We start from the raw sequence: 22450 nt of genomic DNA on the forward strand, positions 1-22450 counted from the left end.
ATTGCTGACAAACTAAAATAGAAATACAGCTCTTTTACAGTTTGCTCTAAGATAGGCTTATGAAAGCCTAGCATTGCCGGGCAGTGGTGGCGCACACCTTTGATCCCAGAACTTGGGAGGCAGAGGCAGGCAGATTTCTGAGTTCGAGGCCATTCTGGTCTACAGAGTGAGTTCCAGGACAGGGCTACACAGAGAAACCCTGTCTCAAAAAAGCCCCCCCTCCCCCCAATGCCCATTATCTCAACTATTAACCAAGAAGGAACATACATATTAGGAGTGAAAACACTGAAGACACTTTTTCCATGTGCTAATCTAAGAGAGGTCCAGAGAAGGAAACGTGGCTTCCTCCCTCCCTCTAACATTTCAGCAGAGGCTGTTATCTGCCACAGGGGTGAAGTGCTTTCCGGGTATCTTACTTTTGTACATATATTTTATTGTAAGGACACCACTTCTAGAACATAAAAAATACTAATCAAGAAATGCTAATTGTATACCACTATGGAACACTTAAAAATTTCCATCACTATAGGAAGTAGACCTTCAGGCTATAATCTCTTTTAACTTTTCATATCAAGGGGACATTACTTGGAATGTCCTTTAAATTACCTTTAGCTTTGACAATAAAAAGATTATCTGATGCCCTCTTGTGGCCAACAACTTTTAGAGGGGTTTTATTTTTTCATTAGAATTTAACCTATTTTTCATTAAAATCTAGCCTAACAGATCTACCGGAAATAACACCTCATTGTTTCTTTAAAAAAAATAAATAAGTAAAATAAAATCACATAGTATTATTAACCGTGCAAGACAATGCATAAACTTGTTACCCAGCTCTTAAGAGTAGGCATCCTAGAGTTAAAATGCTCGAGTTCAAAGTTCTCTATTACAGTACCCAGGGCAGTTTAAATACTCAAGTTTTCTCTTCTGTAAGGTAGACAGTATTAGGACGCACACAGGATTGTCATGGAATGGAAAGTACTCTCAGTACTTAATTCCCAATAGGTCAGGTAAAATAGTTCATGTATATACATACACGTGAACTGTACAAAATAATCTTGATTATTAGGATTTTGGTTTGTTTTAGACAGAGCCTATATAGTACACTGGCCTTGAATTTTCGGTCTTCCTGCCTCAGGCATCCAAGTGCTGAGACTTCCATGTGTATGCCACCCTGGACAGCTAGTGAGCAGGTCCTATTTGTCAGTCCTGTTTTCTGTCCTCACCTTTCAGGCACCTCATGGAAACATGCTGAGCTTTAATGCTTGCCAGACAGCACAGTGTCTTACATTTCTCATTTCCTAATGAGCAAGTTCTGAGCCAGGCCTGGTGGCTCCTGCCTGTAATCCCAGTACCCTGGAGGTAGAGACAGGGGAACTGGGGGTTCAGCATCCTTCTCAGCTATATGGAGAGTGAGGACAGAAACACAGACCTGTGTTAAGAACAAGCAAACAAAACCCTCCATGCCACATTCTTTTCTCACCACATTTCATATGTTGTTTCAGCCCTGTCATGAAATGACATTTTCTCTTCTGAAGACTCAGATTATTCTTTTACTGGCTTTATGCCCTTGAACAACATGGATGAATTATAATCCTTCATGATTGCAAAGGATTGCAAAATGCTTCAACAAAGTATTTTGTATATCAATTCTGTATTTTTACCAGTATGTCCACAGGCCATTTCTCAGCTAAAAATACATGAATTGACCTTAAAATGCTTTTTAAAATGCTTTTACTCTTCCAGTATAAAGGTCACAGAGTTACGGCTTCCAGTTTAGTGCTTTTATGGAATTCTTGAGTGTGTGAGAGAGTGCGTCTCTGATTCTTGTTCTCTCTCAGGCTCTTTCCTTCTCTTTATCTTGTCCAACCCCAATGTGTTAGTTTTTGTCATATGCCATAATATGCCTTTAAAATAAAAAAAAAAAAAAAAAAAAACAGTAAAAAAAGGTTATGAAGTAATGTTTACCAGAAAAATCCAAAGAAGTCAGATGCAGAGTAGAAAAATAATATTGTCTGTACTTAGCCCCTTTTTCTTCTGAATGTAGTCAAAACAGTGTTTTACTCCACACACACCATTTCATGTTTCCACCTATAATATTTTGTCATATTCACTTTTTTCCCATAGCAACATAGCCTTTTTCATACTATCTTGAATAGATGTTTTAAATTGTAATTGCTCATTTGCTATTTTTTTAATCACCCAAAAATATATTAAACTCTTTTATGTAGGTGATAGCCCCATGTAAGTACTTCAATAAATAAATTTCTTGAAGTACAGTTGCTAGGTGAAACCGTACACACTTCAGAAGTATAACTGCCTTCCAAAAGTCTATATTCTTTTAAATCTCTACTTTGACATGTTTTAAACAAGGGACATTACCTTTTAAGTGATGTTTGTTTTGTTAATTGATACATCTCAAAGATGTATCTGTAGGGTATAACATAGGGAACTATGGGATATGCCAATACATTATACAGTGTTTATATGATAATGGGAATTACTAATCCTGACTGCCTAATGGGTTATGCAAATAATTTTGCCCAGTATCTGCAATCTTTCAACATTACTAGTGAAGCCGATACATGTTCTGGCCTCGGGACTACGGAAGTGACACATCAAACAGCTATGTGGGAGAGATTCTCGTGTCCATACACCTCACTGATGTACACGCTGTGAGCTCTACTGATGTGTTTTCAAGTCCTATGAAGTTCTTAAGTTCCTATGACTGTTTGGAACTTTTATGAGAGTTCTTTCTGTAGCTCCTCCATTTTGAAGGTAGAAACAATTAGGAATATATATATATATATATATATATATATATATATATATATATATATATATCTTGCTTTATTCAACAAACATCAAACCACAGCAGTAAGAGCAGCATTACCTGCTACAACTCTGCATGCTTTTGCTAACTATTAAATATTTGTTTCAGTCCTTACGTTAAAGATGGCCTTCTGCTATACACTTGGAAGCAGGTAGCAATTTCTGCAGTGTTTAGAGCGTACAGGTTTTACATGGGAATTGCAGGAGCTTTCCTTGATTTGCCTTGGATAACAAATGTTCAGTGAATGCCCCCAAGTGGTGTATATAAAACAGGGGTAATATTGTATTTTCCAGGGAGCATCCTAGTTACTGCTTCACTAACCAGAGTCTAATGCCAGAGGAAATGTGGGGAAATTTGGCCAAAGTAGTTGTTAACATTGTGTTAAATAGCAAAACAAACAAACAAACAAAAACAAACAAACAAAAAACCCTGATAGTTTTTGTAAAAAAGCAAAAGAATGCCCATCTTAGGCACTGCTGTATTATTTCTCTTATCTGGAGCTTCTTGTCCATTAGGCCATACTGCTATTGGAATCTCATTTACAGTTCAAACAAATAAAATCATTGTCAAGTTGTTAAGTGTTCCTTTTCAGACATAACTGAATAGTCTGTAACAAGGAACAAAGATCAGTGGCTACTACAGAAATTTAATTCATTTTTACTTAACATAATCTCTGCCTCTTCTGTCAAATCTTGGTCTAACCTCACAAGTTCTAGTAGTTGGTAGACTTTACCACAGGTACCAAACAGGATGTAGTGTTGAGGCATCACGGAGCACAGGCTTTTTAAGTCCTGTTGGTTTTTAAGTTAAGGTTTAAGATAACTTGCTGTCACTTGGACATCTTTCTCTTTCCTCAGAGCCCCTATTTAACTGAAATAAAAATGGCACAAATCACGAGATGATTATAAAGAGTAAACAAATTATCACAAAGCTGATGGCTTAGAAGTCAACATAAATGATTTATCTTGGCTTAAAATTCTACTGTACTACAGTCAAAATGTTTTGCTAAAATTAAAAAATACACGACCTAAATATGCATGTCAACATTTGCAGAACTGAACAAAGAATTTATATTTTTCAAACATCCATGTCAAACTTAACCCCTATAATTTACAGTTCTGCTGTTATGTCTACAAATCCAAAATGGGAAATTAAAAAAATTATCTTATTCATTCACTCCTGCTTGAAACTAATAAAGGTTTTCAGCTGAAATTATGCAGCTGCTGTCAGTCATCACGCTTGAGATCACTGTTTAGATCAATCCTGTAAGGAACACATTAACTTAGTCTTAAATTCCATTAACAAGAACCCCATACCTACCAAAACTTAAAGAGCCAATAGCTGAGTGGTAATTTGTTTTCAATAGTTAATAGACTGGAAAGGCTTTACTGCTGAAAGCTTTATTACTGTGTGAACTGAATCTCTAAAACCAGGTAGATGAATAAAGTTCATAGACTTATACAGAAAATGATATAAAATGCAGTTAAATTAAAAATGACCTTGCCAAGAGCTGGAGAGATGGCTTAGTGGTTAACAGCACTTGCTGATCTTGCAGAGGACCCAGGTTTGGTTTCTAGAACATACACATGATGGCTAAGAACTCCAGTTCCAGAGGAACTGATGCCCTCTTCTGGCTTCCGCAGGCATGGCACACATAGACAAACTGCAGGCAAAACACCCATTCACATAAAATAAAAACAAATAATAATAGCTTTCCCCAAGATTCATCATTTAGTTGTCAGAATAAAGGATTTGATTCTATAGTTATGTACTTGTGTGTGCACATACATACATACATACATACATACATACATGCGAATGAAGTCAGAGGCCAGCTTGCTGTAGTAGCCTCTCCTACCACCATTGGATCCTATAGATCATAGCCCAGTTACCTGGTGGCAAGTACCTTTATCCACCGAGCCATCTCATTGACTAGAGATTTGTATTTTGTAGTAATGTGCAAAGCCTTCTAGTTATTTGGTGAGTGCTAAAATTACTGATTCTCTTTCTGGGTGGCTATAATTCTTCAAATTTCCCAAGTTTATATACCTGTAACAGAAGCAAACTAACAGAAGAAATGTCTTTCCAGACAAAAATAACTCCCAACTCTGTAACTGCCCCTAAGTCTGTTATCGCTTTAAAATCCTTCAATCCCTACAAGGGAACAAGCAATGGCCTTAAGACGTGAACATTTTTCGGGGGGCATGATGACACATGCCTGCAGTTCTTGTACAAGTACTGATGTGGATCGTTTGCAGTCAGCAGGTGGGAGACAAGACTCCCATCTCAAAACTTTTGCTTCCTTCTCATTTTAAAATTAAGATGCCAATTACCAATAGGACAATACTCAGGGGAAAAGTTGACATTATGCTTTAGAAATACCCCAAAATTGTTATAGCTTAAGTCAGAACACAATGACATTAGGAGTCTGTTTACAATATGAAGTTGCAAACACCATAAACTACACTATAAAACTGACTTTGTGTTTCATAATCACTGAGCTTCCTCATTCTTGCTATCTTCTGTACTTACATAGTAAATTAAAAAAAAGCTGACAATAGGGTTGGGCATGGTAGCAAACATCTTTAATGTCAGCCCTCAGGAAGCAGAGGGAGGCAGATCTGTAAGTTCAAAGCTAGCCTAGTCTACAGTGAGTTCCAAGTCAGCTTGAGACCTTATCTCAGAAAAACCAAAACAGACTAAATGAAACGGAAGAAACCTGACAACAGGAATGCTTGGAATAGCCAGATCCTTTTTAAATCAGTTACTAGGAACTTGTCACTCTTGGTTAAGCTGAATCAACTGTAAAGGTTAGAGTGATGTGGGAAGACGTATCGCTGATCTTGCTTTTGTAAAGCTTACCTTTGGAATATCCAAACTCATAGATGCCTTTTCCCTTTTCTTTGTAGTTCAAGTATGCTTACAAGACCGATGGCATTACAGTGGTATAACTATGAAGGACTACTGAAGAATCTGAAGTACCATGCTTTTCCTTTTTTAACTCTAGTAAAGACTAATGTTTTTGTTTTGTTTGTGAAAAAAAAAGCACAACACATTTGTTTTGTTTTTAAGCTAGGATATCATCTCACCCAGGCTAGCATCAAATGTAACCCACAGCTGAGGTGAGCCGTGATATCCTGTTGTCTGCCTCAGCCTCACAATGGGATTTCAGGCACTCCCACTATCTCCGGTTTACAAGGCGAGTTAACAGCGGCTATAGTACTTCTGCTCTCTGTAATGGCAGAAGGCAAGTAAGTCAGACACCCTAGAAAATTATTATGGGTCAAAATCCTGGTGACGAAGGTCTCATATATACTGACTTTGATAGCTAAAAGTTGTTTTATTGTATTTATATTTTCAATTAGCTACAGCCAGTAAATTAAAATTTTTTTACATGTATATTTTGATATGTGGCCTTGGGGACCCCGTGTTCAATAAAAAGTTTTTTTTTAAAGGAAGTTTCTATTATTGTTTCCTAAGTATCCCTTCTACCTCCTTTTTTTCTTATATACAGAACAAAACCACACTGTCATGCCTCAAACTACTTTTTATTTGCAACTACATGATTTCACACAATTCTTCTAAATAATGACATAAAATAGATGTCCTTCTGTATAAATAACTTACATACTCTCCATAAAGTAAATGCTCAAAGGTGCTATAAGGAACACATCGCCCACTCCTACAGTGTTTTTGTATCCAACAGAGTCAATGCACAATATATAAATACTCAAGTCCAATATTAAAAACTCAGGCACTTGACTAACTTTAATAAAGTTTCTCAAACTATATCAATATATCTAAAGTGCATATATATATATACTTTAAGAAAGATTATTCTCAATAACTTTTCTATAAAAATAAGTCTGATGGTTTTGCCCATCTAACTTCACTACAAGTATGAACTCTTAGTATATAGGAAGGTATGTCTCCCTTTTCTCAACAGGACATCAACACAATTCAATGAGCTAGTGAGGTGCTAGCATGTGAGGATTAATCCAGTGGTTTCGATCACAATGCATTCCAGGAGGAGGTACCCATGTCACTGGAATTGGACGGAATGGTTTATTCTTCCTTCCTGGATTTGGATAAACAAATGGAACAGGAGGAGGGTAGTGAGTCTGATGGCCACTCCCTCGGTACATTCCTGGCTTCTTTCTGGGCAAAGGGTGCCACATTGGAAGAGGTGGGAATATCAGTTCTGAAATCTGTAGGAAGAGAAAGCATTAAGTAAATTAAGAGGAAAACAATAGTCTACTTTTCAGAAAAGACTAAGTAGTTTCAGGCCACTACTAAACACAAACCTACCACTTACCCAAAGAGTAGGTTTTAGTGACTTCCCTAAGGTTACATTTAAATATGTTAAGAAACAAAAACCCACATCTCATTAATACCTCCCATGTACTTTCTGAATGAAGAAAAAAAAATGAAAACAATCTTCCAGCATCAAAGATGCAAACACAGAATGATAGTTCCTCCTAAGAACATCACAGGTTTTGGTGCATCAGGCATGTTTCTAGAAGCAAGAAGTCACTCAGGGAGCTCTGAAGCACAAATTTTGACACCCCAGCTGTGGTCTACTAAAAAATAATGAAGTCTTAGGAACAGAGGCCAAGCATTTTGACAAAGCTTTCCAGACCATTCTGCTGTAGACTGTTTAGCACTTGGAGACACCAATCTTGAAAGTATGCTGGTAGTCAGGTAGGCGACACCAAGTTCACATTATTTAAATTCTCATCAGCAGTTTTCAAATTCTTTGCTTGGAACACTATACCCTAAGAGTTTCAGATTCTCTGGTTCTAATCTGTCCTTCCAAGTGTGGGATGTTTTCTTTAATAGTTAAGATTCTGTAGAGCATTTAATGCAGATGGTGAAATGACATGAACCAACTTTGTGTCTATTTTGAAAAAGAGGTTCTACATTTGTGCCTGTGAACACACCTATAGACACTGGAACATTTGGCTTTATAGATCCTTATTTTCATTATTCTTAATACACAGGAACAGCATGAAAGCAGAGTAGATGGAGTGTCGGTTTTTCCAAACGGTCACAGCACTTTCTACTGCTTATGAGCTTTAGCTGCCTCTGTTCTTCACTAAAAGTTGAATTGCTAGATGCTTTAGCTCGGAAAAAGTCATGTTTCATTGTTTTAATTTCATTTGTTTCACTGAAGACAAATGAGATCTAACACGTTTCCTATGCTCACTGGCCATTTATAACATTTTAGACAGTATTTATAACTTCTGGCTATTTCTTAATTAGTTTGTGTTTTACTACTGTTGCTACTGCTATTATTGCTGTTGGAATGCTGGGGACAGAGCCGAGAGCCTTGTGCATCTCAGGCCACTACTGTCCCACTGAGCTACAGCCCAGTTCTTTCCAGTTTTTATTTTGAGACAGTCTCACCTGCCCAAGATGGCAGTCAACTGTAAGGTCCTCCTGCTGTTCTACCAGGCCTATTAATAATTATCTGGAGTGTTTTATGTTTTCAAAACAAGTCTGTAACACAGAGGTGTAATGAGAATACACTTTCTGTGACTTAGTCATTCACTTTCTAGTGTTTCCTTTTTGTGATTAAAAATAATTTAGTTTTGATACAAATCAATTTTGGGATCCCTTTGGAGATATTTTCAAGATAATTCTCCACTTTTTTCATACATGTAAGTTTAAAATTCAGTTTTATATGCACAGCTATGATTATCCCAAGTCCATTTCTGGTGCATGCTGTCAGGCAACACTTAGATCCACTTTGGCCTTTTCCCTCATTTTCACACGTATTCAAGACTTTTACCTCAATTGCTCTGGTATTCTCCCGTGGGACTGGTGAGTGGGGCAATTGTGTAAAAGTGAGCTTATTTTGGAATTTCTATTTTTGTTCCAATGATATATTGTGTATCCTTAAACTATTTGTAACCTTGATGCACAGAATAGTTTTATATTCATGTTAACCCTCAAAATTTAGTTTCTTAAAACTTTAAAATCAATGTGTTCCTTAATAGAAATAGCCTCTTGGGATTTTAAGTTCACAGATCAACTTGGGAAAGATTGAGAGCTGACTCTAAGTATTTCTAGAAACACTATAGAATAAAGATCGTCCCCTGGCAGGAGCTATTAATGTTTTTGTCTTTATTTGATATTCCCCCTTTCGATTATTATCATCAAAAGAAACAATTAGAAAATAAATGATTAAATCGCAGAAGGTATATTCTTATTACATCTATGTGTTACAGACTTGTTTCCAGAACACACTTTAAAAACTACTCTTAGTACAAACAAACAAAAAAAAAAAAAAACAGTCAAGATAAACAGGAAGGATAAAGTAGAATTGTATCAACTTTCTATACAGGGCTTAGATATAATCTTTTTTTTTTTTTTTTCTTCTGTGAAATGTTTTATTGCGGAGTAGACTGCCAGGGGAAAATGTTTTCCAAAAAAGCATGTAAGCTACCTTAATTTCCATACTTTTCTTTTATTCTAATGTTCATTTGTGATGGGCAAAGATAAATGTCAATTGATTTAAAAGAAAATGTAAACTGATTTTTAAACTTAAAGGTCAGTTTACTTACAATTAAGACCAGTCACTTGGGAAAGTGACTAAGTAAAAAACAAATTTGAGTTAAAATCATCATATTTACATGATTTCCAGGAAATTCAATAAAGATAATTTGTAATGTATAATTCAACATACAGAAAAAAAAAATGTTCCAAATATTTATGCCATTGACTTGAAAAACAATCTGAAAAGCAACCACTCTTTAAAACAAAGCAAAACAAAAGCCAAACCTGGTGATAACCAGCCATGGAAAGATACAGGAGAGGGAGCTGGAGACAGGGAAAATTGCACAATTCTACTGTATAATACTTCACTATTTTTATTTTCAAGAACTATAAACTATTTTTTATAGTTTTAATAAATGTTTTTTTGAAAGAGTTTTGCTAAATGTTGTCACACATGCCTTTAGTCCCACCACTCAGGAGGGAGAGAGGCAGGTGGATCTCTGTAAGGAAGCCTATGTAAAAATAGACATATACATCTAATATGCAATAATCTTTACAACTATCCTTCGTATCAACCTGAGGAAGGACAATTATGTAATCAAGAGGAAAAAAATTAATTTTAATGGGAAAATGTTCATTATATCATTATATAAATTTGAAAATTTGGCTTTTCATACTCAAAAGCTTCTTTATCATTAAGTACAAGGTTTGTAATCATTTTTTGATCTCACCATAAACTTGGCACATTAAAGTACACCTAGTTCAGACTAATGAATGAAGGCAAACTTTCTAATATACTAAAAATACAAGAGTAAAACAATTGTTTTCTGTTTCAGAATACTGCTAGGGGGCTAGGGAGATGGCGCAGTGGTTAAAAGCACTGGCTGCTCTTCTAGAAGCCCTGAGTTCAACTCCCAGCAACCACACAGTGGCTCACAACCATCTGTAACCAGATTTGATGCCTTCTTCTGATGTGTCTGAAGAGAGCCACAGTGTACTCACATACATAAATTAATTAATTTAAAAAAAAAAAATCAGGCAGATGGCAAACCTGTAAAACATTAAAAAAAAATTGCTAATCAAATTTCTTGAAAGTAATTAAATGTTTTTAATATACAGATATAAAGTAAATGAACTTGTAAGGCTGGCATGTTTGCTATAAGATGCTTCCATGGTCAAAGCAACAAGGGAGACCTTTTGGTTTTTATATAAGAAACTAGCCAAAATGTAATTCAGTAAAATTTTTCTTTAATGCTGAAAAAGGAGAAGAATAATAAGAAAAGTAACCTAAAGATATTAATGAAGTAATAAAAGACTTAAAAAGTTACCGGTGTTTTTGTTTTTTTTTTAAATAAAAAGATTTTTTTCAATAACCAGGAATGTTTATTGTAACTTCTCTTTTTTTGAGGACAGCATATTTCTTTTTAAAATATACTTATCCTAGTCACTGAGGAGAAGAGTACACTTTTGGTAAAAATGACCCAGAATGCCACTTTGCACCTCTCATAAGCAGCTTTCCACTAGTGTCATATAAATGGAAGAGCTGAGGCGGAGAATATTCCTGAGCCTTGGGCAGTGTAACTGACTAGCTGCAGAAGCCGGCCAGAGCACGGACATCCTATGGGATGCCTGTGGTATGCACATGCACAGTGACAGGCCGTGGGAGGTCTTACCTGGTACACGGGGCTGGGCGTTGCAGCCACTGAGCTCGGTTTCACTTCTACTTCCTTGGTTGTGTCTTCATCTGAAGAGGAGGACCCTGAATGATAATCAGAGGTCACCTTATCAAGAGCCCTGCTAACTTTCTTGGAGATTTCATCCTTGTTCTCATCCTCATTTTCAAAGCTGGCAACAATGAATGCATTGTTTTTCTCTCCATACCTAGGTATACATAAAAAACTTGCCAATCATATAAAAAGCAAGAAATGTTCATAAAAACAATTAAACAGGTCTAGTCATGCCAGTGATCCAAGGCAATAAAGGAACCATCCCAGAACTGGACTGTGCACAGTTAATACCAAAGCCCGAGCAGGTGTAATTTTCTTCTGTCTACTCTACTGAAGTGTAAATCAAAGTGGCTACTTTCTTCCCTACTGACATCAAACAAGAAATTGTTTGAAACATCAAAAGGGATCTACCTTTTGATTATATTTACTAGGTATTAATGATATTTTCTTTAAGATTTTTCTAATGTATTTCTAAATGGCCACTGTCCAAAATCAACTAGAAAAAAATCTTATATTTGACAGGGCCTGTGTCTTTTATAGTTATAAAGGATTTCTGACAATTATTAAGATTAAAGGGAAAAATTATGAGGCTGAAGAAAGGTTTGCTTGAATTATATTATATGACTGAGATTTCTAGGAAAACTGATCACCTTTAAAAAACATTTTAAGATCCTAACACTTTGTAGGTTTAAACAGGAAAATCTTGAGTGTTGAAACTAGTGACCAAACGCAAAGCCTCTAATCGCCTTGGGCCTTAGTTTCCTATTCAGTGGAGAGGAATACAGAGGTAATTTTAACTTCAGAGCCACCTCTCCAGCTCAATCTAGCAATTTTTACAATGCCTAGCAGTTTGAATGAGTTATTTATAACAATATAGGTAGCAGTTCTTCATTTTTGCTTACTAATGGAATTAAAATTCAAAGAAAACAGAAAGGCAAGGAACTTCCCGGTAAACAACTTTGCCTTTGTAGAAATAGACATCAAAAACAAAGGTCGGCATATAGTAAGTGATGGGCCTGTATAGTTACTCATATCTCTTTGACAACCAGTTAATCTGCACATCTTTATCTCTGTAGTACTTTGGAATGAGGGCTTCATGCTAAATAAAACCACTGACTGCATTATTGTAATATTAAGAATATATAGTTAACTCCTTATAAGAATTAATAATGGACAACTTTTACACTTTCCATTCTCTATGATGGATTGCTAAATCATCAAGGATAAGCTAGTTACTATGAAACAAATCAATACTTACCGAGTGCTCCTTTAACAGAAAAAAAAGATTGTAGACATTACAAAAGTTGTAAAAGAATACTGACCCAATTAAGTTATCAGCTATTTTTAGACTTTCTCATCATAGGAAAAACATCTATTATTTATTCTGTGTTTTCAAATATTTTATCATGTGAATAACCTACCAAGCTATATGTCATTCTGTTATTCTATATGACAAGGAAGAATGTTTTGTCTAAATACATCTCAATTTTTATTATAGCATCTTGATCAAGTATACCAATGGGTTATTTTTTAAAGTTTATTTTCCATTTTAATTATGCTTATATTTGTGGGTATGAATATACTGAGTAGTGTTGTCTTTGAATGCTAGAAACATTACATCCTCTGGAACATAAGTTATAGGTGGATGGTTGTGAGCTACCCTACATGGGTGCTAGGAACCACATCTAAGTCCTCTGGAGAAGCAGTCTATGCCCTTAACTATTTCTTTAGCCCCAAGCTGCTATTTTCAAAGACGGATATTTTTTCCACTATATATCTACAACATCAGCATTGTTCTAATTTCCAGAATATTTATTTTTCCAGTTTGGGTTCAAAACCGTGTTTCCTTATCTCAGTACTTTCTACTAATTTAAATAAATCATGCAGTTATATTGTTCGTTGGAAGGGTTCTGTTTCAGAGTATACACACTACAATGTTAAGCTAATTTGTATTACCCATTACAAAAAAAAAAGGGGGGGGCAGTAACACACCAGGCATGGTTGTGCATGCCTTTAATTACAGCTTTGAGGCAGTAGAGGCATATTGGTTCCTAAGAGTTTGAGACTATCCTGATCTACATATTATAGATATGGATGTGTGATCTTATTTCAGAAAGAACAACAGCAGCAGCAGCAACAAGAAAACCCAACAAAAACATCTTTACCATGGCCAATTGTGGGAGAAAGTCATGATCATATACAACTCTATTTGTAGGTACTGAGTGGAAACATTTTCATAAACTACTAATGAAACCACAGCAGGCATTAAGAATGAACTACCTAGTTAAGTAGTATACTCATACAACCAAAGCTTTCATCTTTGAGTACCAAAGTTTAAATAACTGAAATAAGCTATGGCTCTGTATTATACAGTAGTACAGACAAGGAAGTTGGTAACGGCTGTATTTGCCTCACAGATCACAGAACTTACAGCGCTTTGAGAAGAGACTGCTCATAGTACAATCAGGTAAGGAGCAGTGAGGACTTGATCATTCCAATGGGAAACCTTTTTAAGACCCTGCAAGAATTGTATCTTAGAGGCAGGTAGATCTCTCTGTTTGAGGCCAGCCTGGTCTACATAGTGAATTTCAGCACAGTCAGGTCAACACAGGCCTTGCCTTTCAGGAAAAAAAAAAAAAAAAAAAAAATGGAGATGGAAGAAGGAGAAGAAGAAATGCATGGGTAGGAGAGATGGCTCATTTGAGTTCAATTCCCAACAGCCATAGGCTTACAATATCTGTAACTTCAGTTCAAAGGTCCTACTGCCCTCTTCTGGCCTTCTCAGGCACCAGGCCTGCAGAGCATTCACAAACAAGACATTCAGGCAAACATGGATGATACACAATGCATCTTGTGTAAGATCTATGTCTACTATTAAGAATGTGTAGTGTAGATCTTCATGGAAAGAAACTCAAAGAAATAATGTCAGCAATTACGACAGTTCAAACAATGGGGTTTATGTCAGTTACACCAAGAACCTTCACCTCAAAGACCCTAAAGTTTGTAACACTTGATATTAGGAATAAATTTTGTAAGATTATTACTAATAAATCTTTAAGTGACCATTTCTATAGTATATAGCTGGATTCATATAAAAAAGGAACTTCCCTGTAATTAAGAGAGGTCAAGAGACTTGCACCCTCAAAACAAAGAGAAACTCTCCATAGGCACTATCATAGGAAAATGTGCCAGTCCATGCTAATAATTTATCCTGTTTCTTCTTTCTGGAGAAACCATCTTCCCTGCCTTGTCACCTAGTAACCTTCACATAGCAGCTCAAGTGACATCTACACAGTCGTCTTTTTCTCTTGTGTCACAACTCTATTTATAAATATATTTAGATATAGATCTACTTTATAGATTCTATTACGGCACAAATAATACCATGCTGTAATTTTCTATTTCTTGTCTCTTGTTACCCTGTGAACTACCTAAAGAATGTTGATCTAATTTTTGAAAATCTACAAATGCCTAGTTTACATAATGCTTTTATTTAGAGTTTAAATAGATTTCACATCTAACTCTTTTAAAGTTGTTTGAGATAAATGCAATTTCTATTATGAGAACAGCATCTTTAAAATGCTACTAAGCTACCTGAAGACAGAACTAAGAGACAGAGATGGAGACCAACTAAAGGTCACATTGCTACTTTATTTGGACCCAGCTTTTCTAATCTGAAGAGAGAATGTGTCACATGAAGGAAGCAGGGAGGCAAAGGATGAGGTGCGTTCTACATTCTACCTCTTCTTGGTGAGTAATAAAATCCTTGGCAAAGTTCTAGGAAACCTGCTTCTGAGTTCTTCATGGTAAGACGGTAATTTCATAAACCTTTCTGAGAACACTGCATAGACACAGGTAGATCACAGGTGATAACATTTAGTAAAATCAGTTCAGCTGCTAACATGAAGACTCACCGGCAGCACACCTCACAAGGATCCACCCAGAGTGTAAGTTCCTTTGGCAAGCCCAGGTCACTGTACAAGATGCAGCTGTTCTCACAGGCTTTCAGGACATCAGGATCAACTCTCTGAAACTTATTGACACGAATGCACCTAGAACAAAACAATTAGATTAATAGCTATAACTGAATCTCAGTCATAAATCTTACCTATCAATATATGTGAAAGTGAAGCAATAACAAAATACCCTGATAGAGAACCTGGGGGTTCTTAGTGTGAACCTCAGGCAAGAAAGGCAATATGAAGGCTGCTCAGGCTAATAAAAACAGAAGATAACCCATGTGAACCCAGAGAAATCACCAGTCTCTTAATTTATCAGAGACCAACAAACTGCACGTGTACATCAAATAAGCATGGGGGGGGGGAATTGGGGGATAGGAGTCTGACCCCGCAGTCTGTACCCTAGACTGACATCAAGCTTGCTATGGATGTTACTGGAACTTGTGATACTCTCGCCTCTGCCTCTCAAGTGCTAGGATTAGAGGTGTAAATTCATACTTGGTTTATTGCAATGCTGGAGATCCAACCCTAAGCTTCCTGTATATTAGGCAAGCATTGCATCAACTGAGCTATAGATATCCCCAGGCCTGACATTACAAAGCTTTGTAGACTAATCGATCAAATCTGTAACTACAAGACTTCAACCAGTATTTCAAGTATTATTGGAATTTTTTGTGACAAGTTTTATTGCCACTCATGTTTTTACATTCCTGGTAATAAAGTTAAATCTTAAGACAGCTTTTACTTCATCTATAATTGTTTCAAAAATAAGGAATTCAAGGACCATACACATTGCATACTCCTGGCTAACATGTAATCCAGAACCATTTCTTCATCTGATGTACCATATGTTTGTTATACAGGGCTTTCTTTCACCTAAGTTGCAAAATAAGAAAGAACATTTAAATTAATAAAGCCTATCACAAGCTAATTTAGGAAATGCCTGTTCAACCAATGGAATGTAGAATATATAGCTAGCAGCTGTAGGCAACACCACACTCACTGTCTAACCTGTTGCCCCCTTATATTATAATCAAAATAAAAATGTATTTTCTCCAAGTGAATAAATAGTAGCATGAATGCAAAAATGCACCTCCAGACATGCACTCTACTTAAGTAGAAAAAGCAGTAGCTACAATGGGAAATATGAAATATATTTACTGCTTTCAATCAAGACTCAACTAAGACAATCTGGCATTATAACTACTTATGGAATTTATTGTCTGGGCTTAAACTGTTTAATTTCTCTTCCATATCTGAAGATATAAATATGGATGTAAAAGTCAACTGGCAATGAAACTATCCATTATAACGTGCTATTTAGCAAGTAGTAGATATACTCAGTGTACAGCAATTGCCTTGAGTTCCTATGTTCCCGGGCTCAATCTCCAAGTATCCAATTCAAGTCCCACACACGGCATGGCACCATCAAAAGCAGTTAAGACTGGCGCTCTTCATGCTTTACACGTTGTATTCTCCATGAGAGTGATGAAGATGCTAAGCTTTAAAATTAGATGCAGCTTAGTTGTTTAGCAAACTTAGATACACCACATATTTTTAAGCTGTTTTTTTTTTAATCCCAATACTGGAACTACTTTTCTATTAACTGTTCTTCAAATGCAAGATTATAAAAGTTGCACAAATACAGTGTATTCTTTACTCAATACTGACAGTTTTTCATTTTTTTGCAGTTATACTGTTAAGAGACTTCTGTGTTCATCCATATTTGTCTGCATTTCTGATTGTTTCCAGATAAGATTCTGAAATTTAATGTTCAAAATATGAGTATTTTCACAGATCTTATATTGCCAAACTGTCTTTTACAAATATCACATTTGCATAAAATGTAGAAAACATTTTAAACTTATATTCATTTTTTCCCACTCTACCATGAAGTCTAATCGTTTTTTAAAAAGCTTCAAAATGACTCAGGGATACTTCTGATCACATGCCCTGTGAGTCTGAGTTGAGGTTTTCTCACATTTTAGAATGAATGGAAATGAAACGGTACTCTCTGACCTTGCTGTATACGTGACAGTGATTCCATTTTTCGTAGCTTGGCACTTCCAAAAGCATTCACCCAACATCAATTAGACATGTGTAAAAGCCTCAATGATTCTAACTGACAAAAGCTCTTTACTATCAGAAATGAAGATGTACAGGGGAAAAAAAGACAAATGAAAAACTAAAAATTACTTGAGCCTAATTAACAACTATATATCTACTTATATTCATAATACTGACCAACTTACTAGGAAATTTTGGGTAAAAATTATGCAAAAATACATAAGTTAACAGTACACTCTACTCAACTGGCTTTAAGCAAATGAGAAACAACAAAATTCTATTTCCACTTCAGTCTTAGATTTCTCAAATAGTCCTGTACTTTTCAATGCTACAACAAAGAACTTTTTACAACAACAACAACAACAACACGAGTAAGTATTGGTTTGTGGAACAAAGAACAGGGATAAGAACATGCTCAAATAAAGGGGAATTTCTGTAGTTGTCACAAACAATGTTTCAGTTTAAATATGGAAGCATGTCTACAACCCCCATTGTGGTATGACAGCTAGTTTTAGGAAATGATCTATTTGCCTTCTCAGCAGATACATCTGTACCAAAATGAGCAAGTCAGGGCATGTTCTTGTACAGCTTAAAGACTCTACTGTTCTTTATTTTCACTTACAAATCAAAATATAAATTAATGGCAAATAAATAATCTTTTCCTTCTCAGTACTAAGACTACGGTGAACACAAGCTCATGGGAATTTGGAGTCATTCAAGACTTGATTTAAAATCCCCAAACCAGTAGTTACCACTTGAGGTGCATAGCTGAGTTATCTTCAACTGGCTTATACCACAAAGGAGATGTAGTACATAAATAAGTGAGATCAACTGTGAAGGCATGTTATGTTATGTTATGTTGTCTAATGATTTTGTTCATTTGTTTTTTGAAGACAAGTCTTTCTACATAGTCCTGGCTGTTGTGGAACTCGCTACGTAAACTAGGCTACCCTCAAAAATGACAGAAATCCATCAGCCTCTGCACCCAGAGTGCTAGAATTAAAGGCAGATGCCACTGTCTGCTGGCCTGGTTATCTTACTTTACCATTTTCTTTTCTTTTTGGTTTTTCGAGACAGTTTCTCTATATGGTCCTGGCTGTCCTGGAACTTGCTCTGAAGACCAGTCCAGCCTCAAACTCAGAGATCTGCCTGCCTGTCTCCTGAGTGTTGGGATTAAGCCCTATGCCACTACTGCCCTCTTCAAATAAATAAATAAATAAATAAATAAATAAATAAATAAACAAACAAACCAACCAACCAACCAACCAACCAACCACAGCATATACTTTACCTTTAGATACAAACAAACCTACTTTCTCTCAACACTCAATTACCATGCTCATTTTGGAAAGATTAGGGTCCTCAAGATTCGTGAAGAACCCTAGCCTTAAGTGCCCATGGGAACAGCAAAATCTACTTAAGCAAGAGCCAAGCCACTCACAAGAAACTAACTGGTGACTCTATAGCTCTGGCCTCCCAAGGCTCAACAGCAGGACTCTATCAACAAATACTCATACTTTAAAATGAGCAAAACCGAAACACCATGAACCCCCAGAGTTTTGGGTTTTTCAGATAAAAATCCTAGTAGGTGATTTCTAAATATCCTTCAGTCCCCTGGCCTTGTAGTCATTTCACAGACTAATCTTCATTTAGTCCGACTCAAGCATCCAATTGAATTCCTTACCTGTAGGCCTGTCCTTTTGATGGTTTTTCTGGATACCAGTGATTTTTATATTTCTCTTGAAGTATTTGAGTCAATTTCTCAGCAAATCTTTCAACTGCTTCTTTTTTCAACTTATCATGCTTTCGAACCAGCCTTGTGAAAAAGAAGACAACAGCAGCAATTTCGTTCTTCATTTTTCCCTGTAAAGATAAATGTTTTCTTAGAAACAAAACAAGAATCAATCCAAACAACAGCAACTACACACACACACACACACACACACACACACACACACACACACACACAGGAAAATAAGGTTCTGCAAAATATGCCCATTTACAGCTTTCCTTTCAATTTTACTGGTCTGTCACTGCAGTAATCCTAACTAATCTTTTTTAGTCCTCAGAAACCTACTAGGAAATACTTCTGGGATTCTTACTACTTGGTTTTAAGCAGTAGTTCAGTGAAGAACACAACATATTGCTTCTGACAACTAACATAAATTCAGATACTAATCAAAAAGAATCTGTAATAAATATTACACCGAGTCAAATTCTAACTAAAACGTAAAGTTCTATGAAAGGACCTGAAATTTAAAACATAACTCCATGTCCTACTCTTGCAGAGGATTTGGAGTTAGTTCCCAAAATCTACATGATAATTAATAACCACCTGTAAACTCTAGTTCCAGAGGGCTCTCTTCTGACCTTTGAGGGTACCAGCACACATGTAGTGGCCATACATACATGCAGGCAAAGCACTCATACACATACAAAAGTAAAAAATAAATCAAGTACTGGAGCTCCATTTTGGAGAGGTTTTGAAGGTCCCCCCCCCCAAAAGGTTAAACAGCTATGGCATTTCCAGTAATTCTATCAGCTATGAGCCCAAGAAATCTAAAATATATGTCCCCATAAATAAAGAAGAAGACAGCACGTCCATGGCAGCATTATTCATGACAAAATAGAAACACTCCAAATATCTCCCAAATGTTGACTGGACAAATAAAGTATGGTTCACATGTACAAAAGAACTGGCAATGACAAGAAATGAAGCACTAACACATGCTACAAGATGGGAGAACTTAAACACAGCAAGCAAATGCAGAGAGGCAACAAACAATATCACACACTGAAATTTCCACCATATATACAACTGTCCAGAACAGGCAAGTCTATACAGGTAGAAAAGAGACTGGGTGGCCTAAAGGCAGGAGGAGCGGAGGAACAAGAGGAAAGATTCCAGTGAATCCAAGGTTTTTTTCCTGCTGTGATAAAACTATTTATTACTCTTGAATACAACTGTTACACATTAAAAGTTTTTCAGCAATGAGCTTTTTGTATAGATCCTTTCAGGTATAGGTATGCTTTCCTAAAAAAAAAAGGCTAAGACAAAGAATAGTGACATTAAAACACATTAAGCAGAACATCAATTTAGGATCACTCACAGAAAAACTATATGAAATAATCAGTTACATTTTGGAGCTGCATCAAAGGACTCTTAAAACAGAAAATCTGACTGATCAATTGATTAAGCCACAAAGGCTGTTCAGCCGTTCTCTTGGGGGAAAAAAAAAAACATATGTATGTATGTTTTGAGATGAGCTCATTCGTTTGGCTGGATGTAACTTGGAGATATTCAGATCCAGCATTTACTAAGTAACGTCATCCTTCTGGGAGCCAATGACAGGCCCTACTGTATTGATTAAAACAGTCAACTAGCTTAACAACAGTCTAGCAGTCTGGTCTTACAAACTAAAAAAAAAAAAAAAAAAGAATGAAACGCCTGGTCTTTAAAGATTTCTTTTCTCAAACTGCTGTTTTAAGTCTCTTGTCTAATGTGAGTTTTACTCTGAGTGCAAATGCAAACAAGGGTCCTCAGAGTGAAAGAAATCCTATACAGTTATCTGAGATTTGTCCGGGCAGCCCTTGTCACTCCGATTCCTGGATGGGAGAATACACAAACCTTCCTCCTGGACTCTTAGAATGCCAAATACACCTTCTACTGCCATCGTCAACCGGTGGATAGAATCCTCCCAGACCAGTGTGTGGGCACATAGAACTTCAGTCTACTACAACTACTGTGTCACCTCCCTGCTCCTGAAAACTGTGGGCAATTTCCGATTTATGAAGTTTCATTTATACTTCACCTATAGCACCTTATGATGGAACGGAAATCCCACTGAAATTGAACACACAACTTGGGTGAGAAAGTTGCTGATGGAACGACGGACGCTCCACTACAGGCAAGATAGAAGCCTCGCACTAGAGAAATGTCCTGATTCCTCGATCATTCTTGTTCACCAATTGGGCCAGTTAATGTGCTACCTAACAGTTGGGGGATTGGCTTTCGTTTGCTCAACTTCATATCAAAAAAAATAAAGGAAGGAAAGGACCACTTAGTGGTTGCTTTTCGGTTTGTAACAGAAGATGAGTCATACGGACTTATTTATTTTTCTCTTTGAAGGAATGATGACTGGAATAGCTGAAAAATTAACCCCCTCTTATCAGTCTTCCAGGAGTACCAAAGGCAAAAGAGGGAGAGCTAAATAAAGCCCAGGGGGTGAACACCACGGGGGACGGGGGGGGGGGCGGCATTAGACCTTAGGCGTCTAATACCACCCCCCCCCAAAGCTCCCATTTTAAACACCGCTTGGTGACGTCACCCCGGGACGTCGTCACCGCGGCGGCTGCTCCTCAAGTTCTACTTTGTTCCACGAGCCCGGCCTTCTAGGAGTTTCTAACTTTGCAGTGTGGTCGCCCCCCCCCCCCAATCACCTCCCCCCCACCCAGTAACGAAAAAAAAAAAAGCTAATCGCAATTTCTAGAAACCACAACTTCTCCAGGTGGAGGCTGCCAAGGTGCAGGGGGCGCCAAGCGTGGTCGCGCCGAGCGGCCCTGACCGCTCGCCCGGGCGGCGTTGGCCAGCGGGATCCAGATGCGGCCGGAACGGGGCCCCGCAGCCCGGCGCGGGTGGAGAGCCCCCACGCGCTCCGAGTGGACGGCCTGCGCGCCGCGTCCAACCTGTGCAAACCGGCTTGCCCCTGCCCGCCCACCGGCCGGCCGGCTGCCCGCGGTCGCCTCCCCGGGGGCGGTAGGCGACGTGGCACGAGCCCGAGGAGGCGTCCCTCCCCACTGAGGACCCGCTGCCACCGCGCATCCCTCGGCCGCTCCGCTTTCGACGTGGCGGCGGGCGCGTCCCGACCTCCCCTCCGCGATGCCGGGGGCCCCGCCGCGTCCCCCTATTCCAGGCCCGCTCTCCTCACCGCCACCGCGTCTTTCCCTCCCCCAGCCCCCCCCCGACCCGCTCTTCTCACCGCCGCCGCTCCGGGGCTGCACCCTCGCCGGCTGCGACCGCGTTCCGTGGCCGGGGAGCCGAGCGCGAGTGGCGCGAGGCTCGTCCGGCGAGCGCAGACTGCTGCGTCGTCGGACCGCCGCCGAGCGCGCGCCGACCAGACTGGCGGGCGGAGGAGCGCGCGGCCGACTGAGCGAGCGCGATCCCGACGCGGCGCACGGGGGGCTCAGGGGCCCGGAAGAAGGGAGGGGCGATGGCTGGGAGGGGCCGGGCGCCGCGCCGAACCAATTCGCGCGCCCTGGGGGCGGGGCTTCCCTCGGGCCCGCCCCCCCCCGAGCTGGTGCGCGTGGCCGGCTCCTGCCTCGGGCCGCGCGCAGAGCCTGGGCTCCGACGGCCGTGCTCGCACGAGGTG

At 38.3% G+C, this 22450-nt stretch overlaps 2 protein-coding genes across 2 annotated transcripts in view; one reads left to right on the forward strand and one right to left on the reverse strand.

Moving 5' to 3' along the window:
* Positions 1–5926, forward strand: part of Cxadr (CXADR cell adhesion molecule) — a 48200-nt gene extending 42274 nt beyond the window's left edge. Inside the window, exon 8 of the mRNA XM_034515173.2 lies at positions 5740–5926. Coding sequence (XP_034371064.1) covers positions 5740–5781 — 42 coding nt within the window. The 3' untranslated portion in view covers positions 5782–5926. The remainder of the gene's footprint in view (positions 1–5739) is intronic.
* A 436-nt stretch (positions 5927–6362) lies between these two features.
* Positions 6363–22197, reverse strand: Btg3 (BTG anti-proliferation factor 3). Its single transcript, XM_034515862.3, has 5 exons — positions 22061–22197; positions 18766–18944; positions 14970–15107; positions 11002–11209; positions 6363–7038 (listed from the first exon to the last, which is right to left on the reverse strand). Exons 2-5 carry the CDS (start codon positions 18936–18938, stop codon positions 6799–6801), a joined length of 759 nt encoding a protein of 252 aa, XP_034371753.1. The 5' UTR covers positions 18939–18944; positions 22061–22197; the 3' UTR covers positions 6363–6798.
* Positions 22198–22450: the final 253 nt, after the last annotated feature.

This window comes from Arvicanthis niloticus, chromosome 12 (genome assembly GCF_011762505.2).
Source record: "Arvicanthis niloticus isolate mArvNil1 chromosome 12, mArvNil1.pat.X, whole genome shotgun sequence".
NCBI lineage: Eukaryota > Metazoa > Chordata > Mammalia > Rodentia > Muridae > Arvicanthis > Arvicanthis niloticus.

Excerpts from the sequence above, each read along its gene's own strand:
- Btg3 (XM_034515862.3), bottom strand. The coding sequence starts at position 18,938 with ATGAAGAACGAAATTGCTGCTGTTGTCTTCTTTTTCACAAGGCTGGTT. Across the intron at positions 11,210-14,969 it reads CCTTGTGAGGTGTGCTGCCG|GTATGGAGAGAAAAACAATG; the intron begins GTGAGTCTTCAT and ends ATGTATACCTAG. Across the intron at positions 7,039-11,001 it reads CGCCCAGCCCCGTGTACCAG|ATTTCAGAACTGATATTCCC; the intron begins GTAAGACCTCCC and ends CTCTTCCTACAG.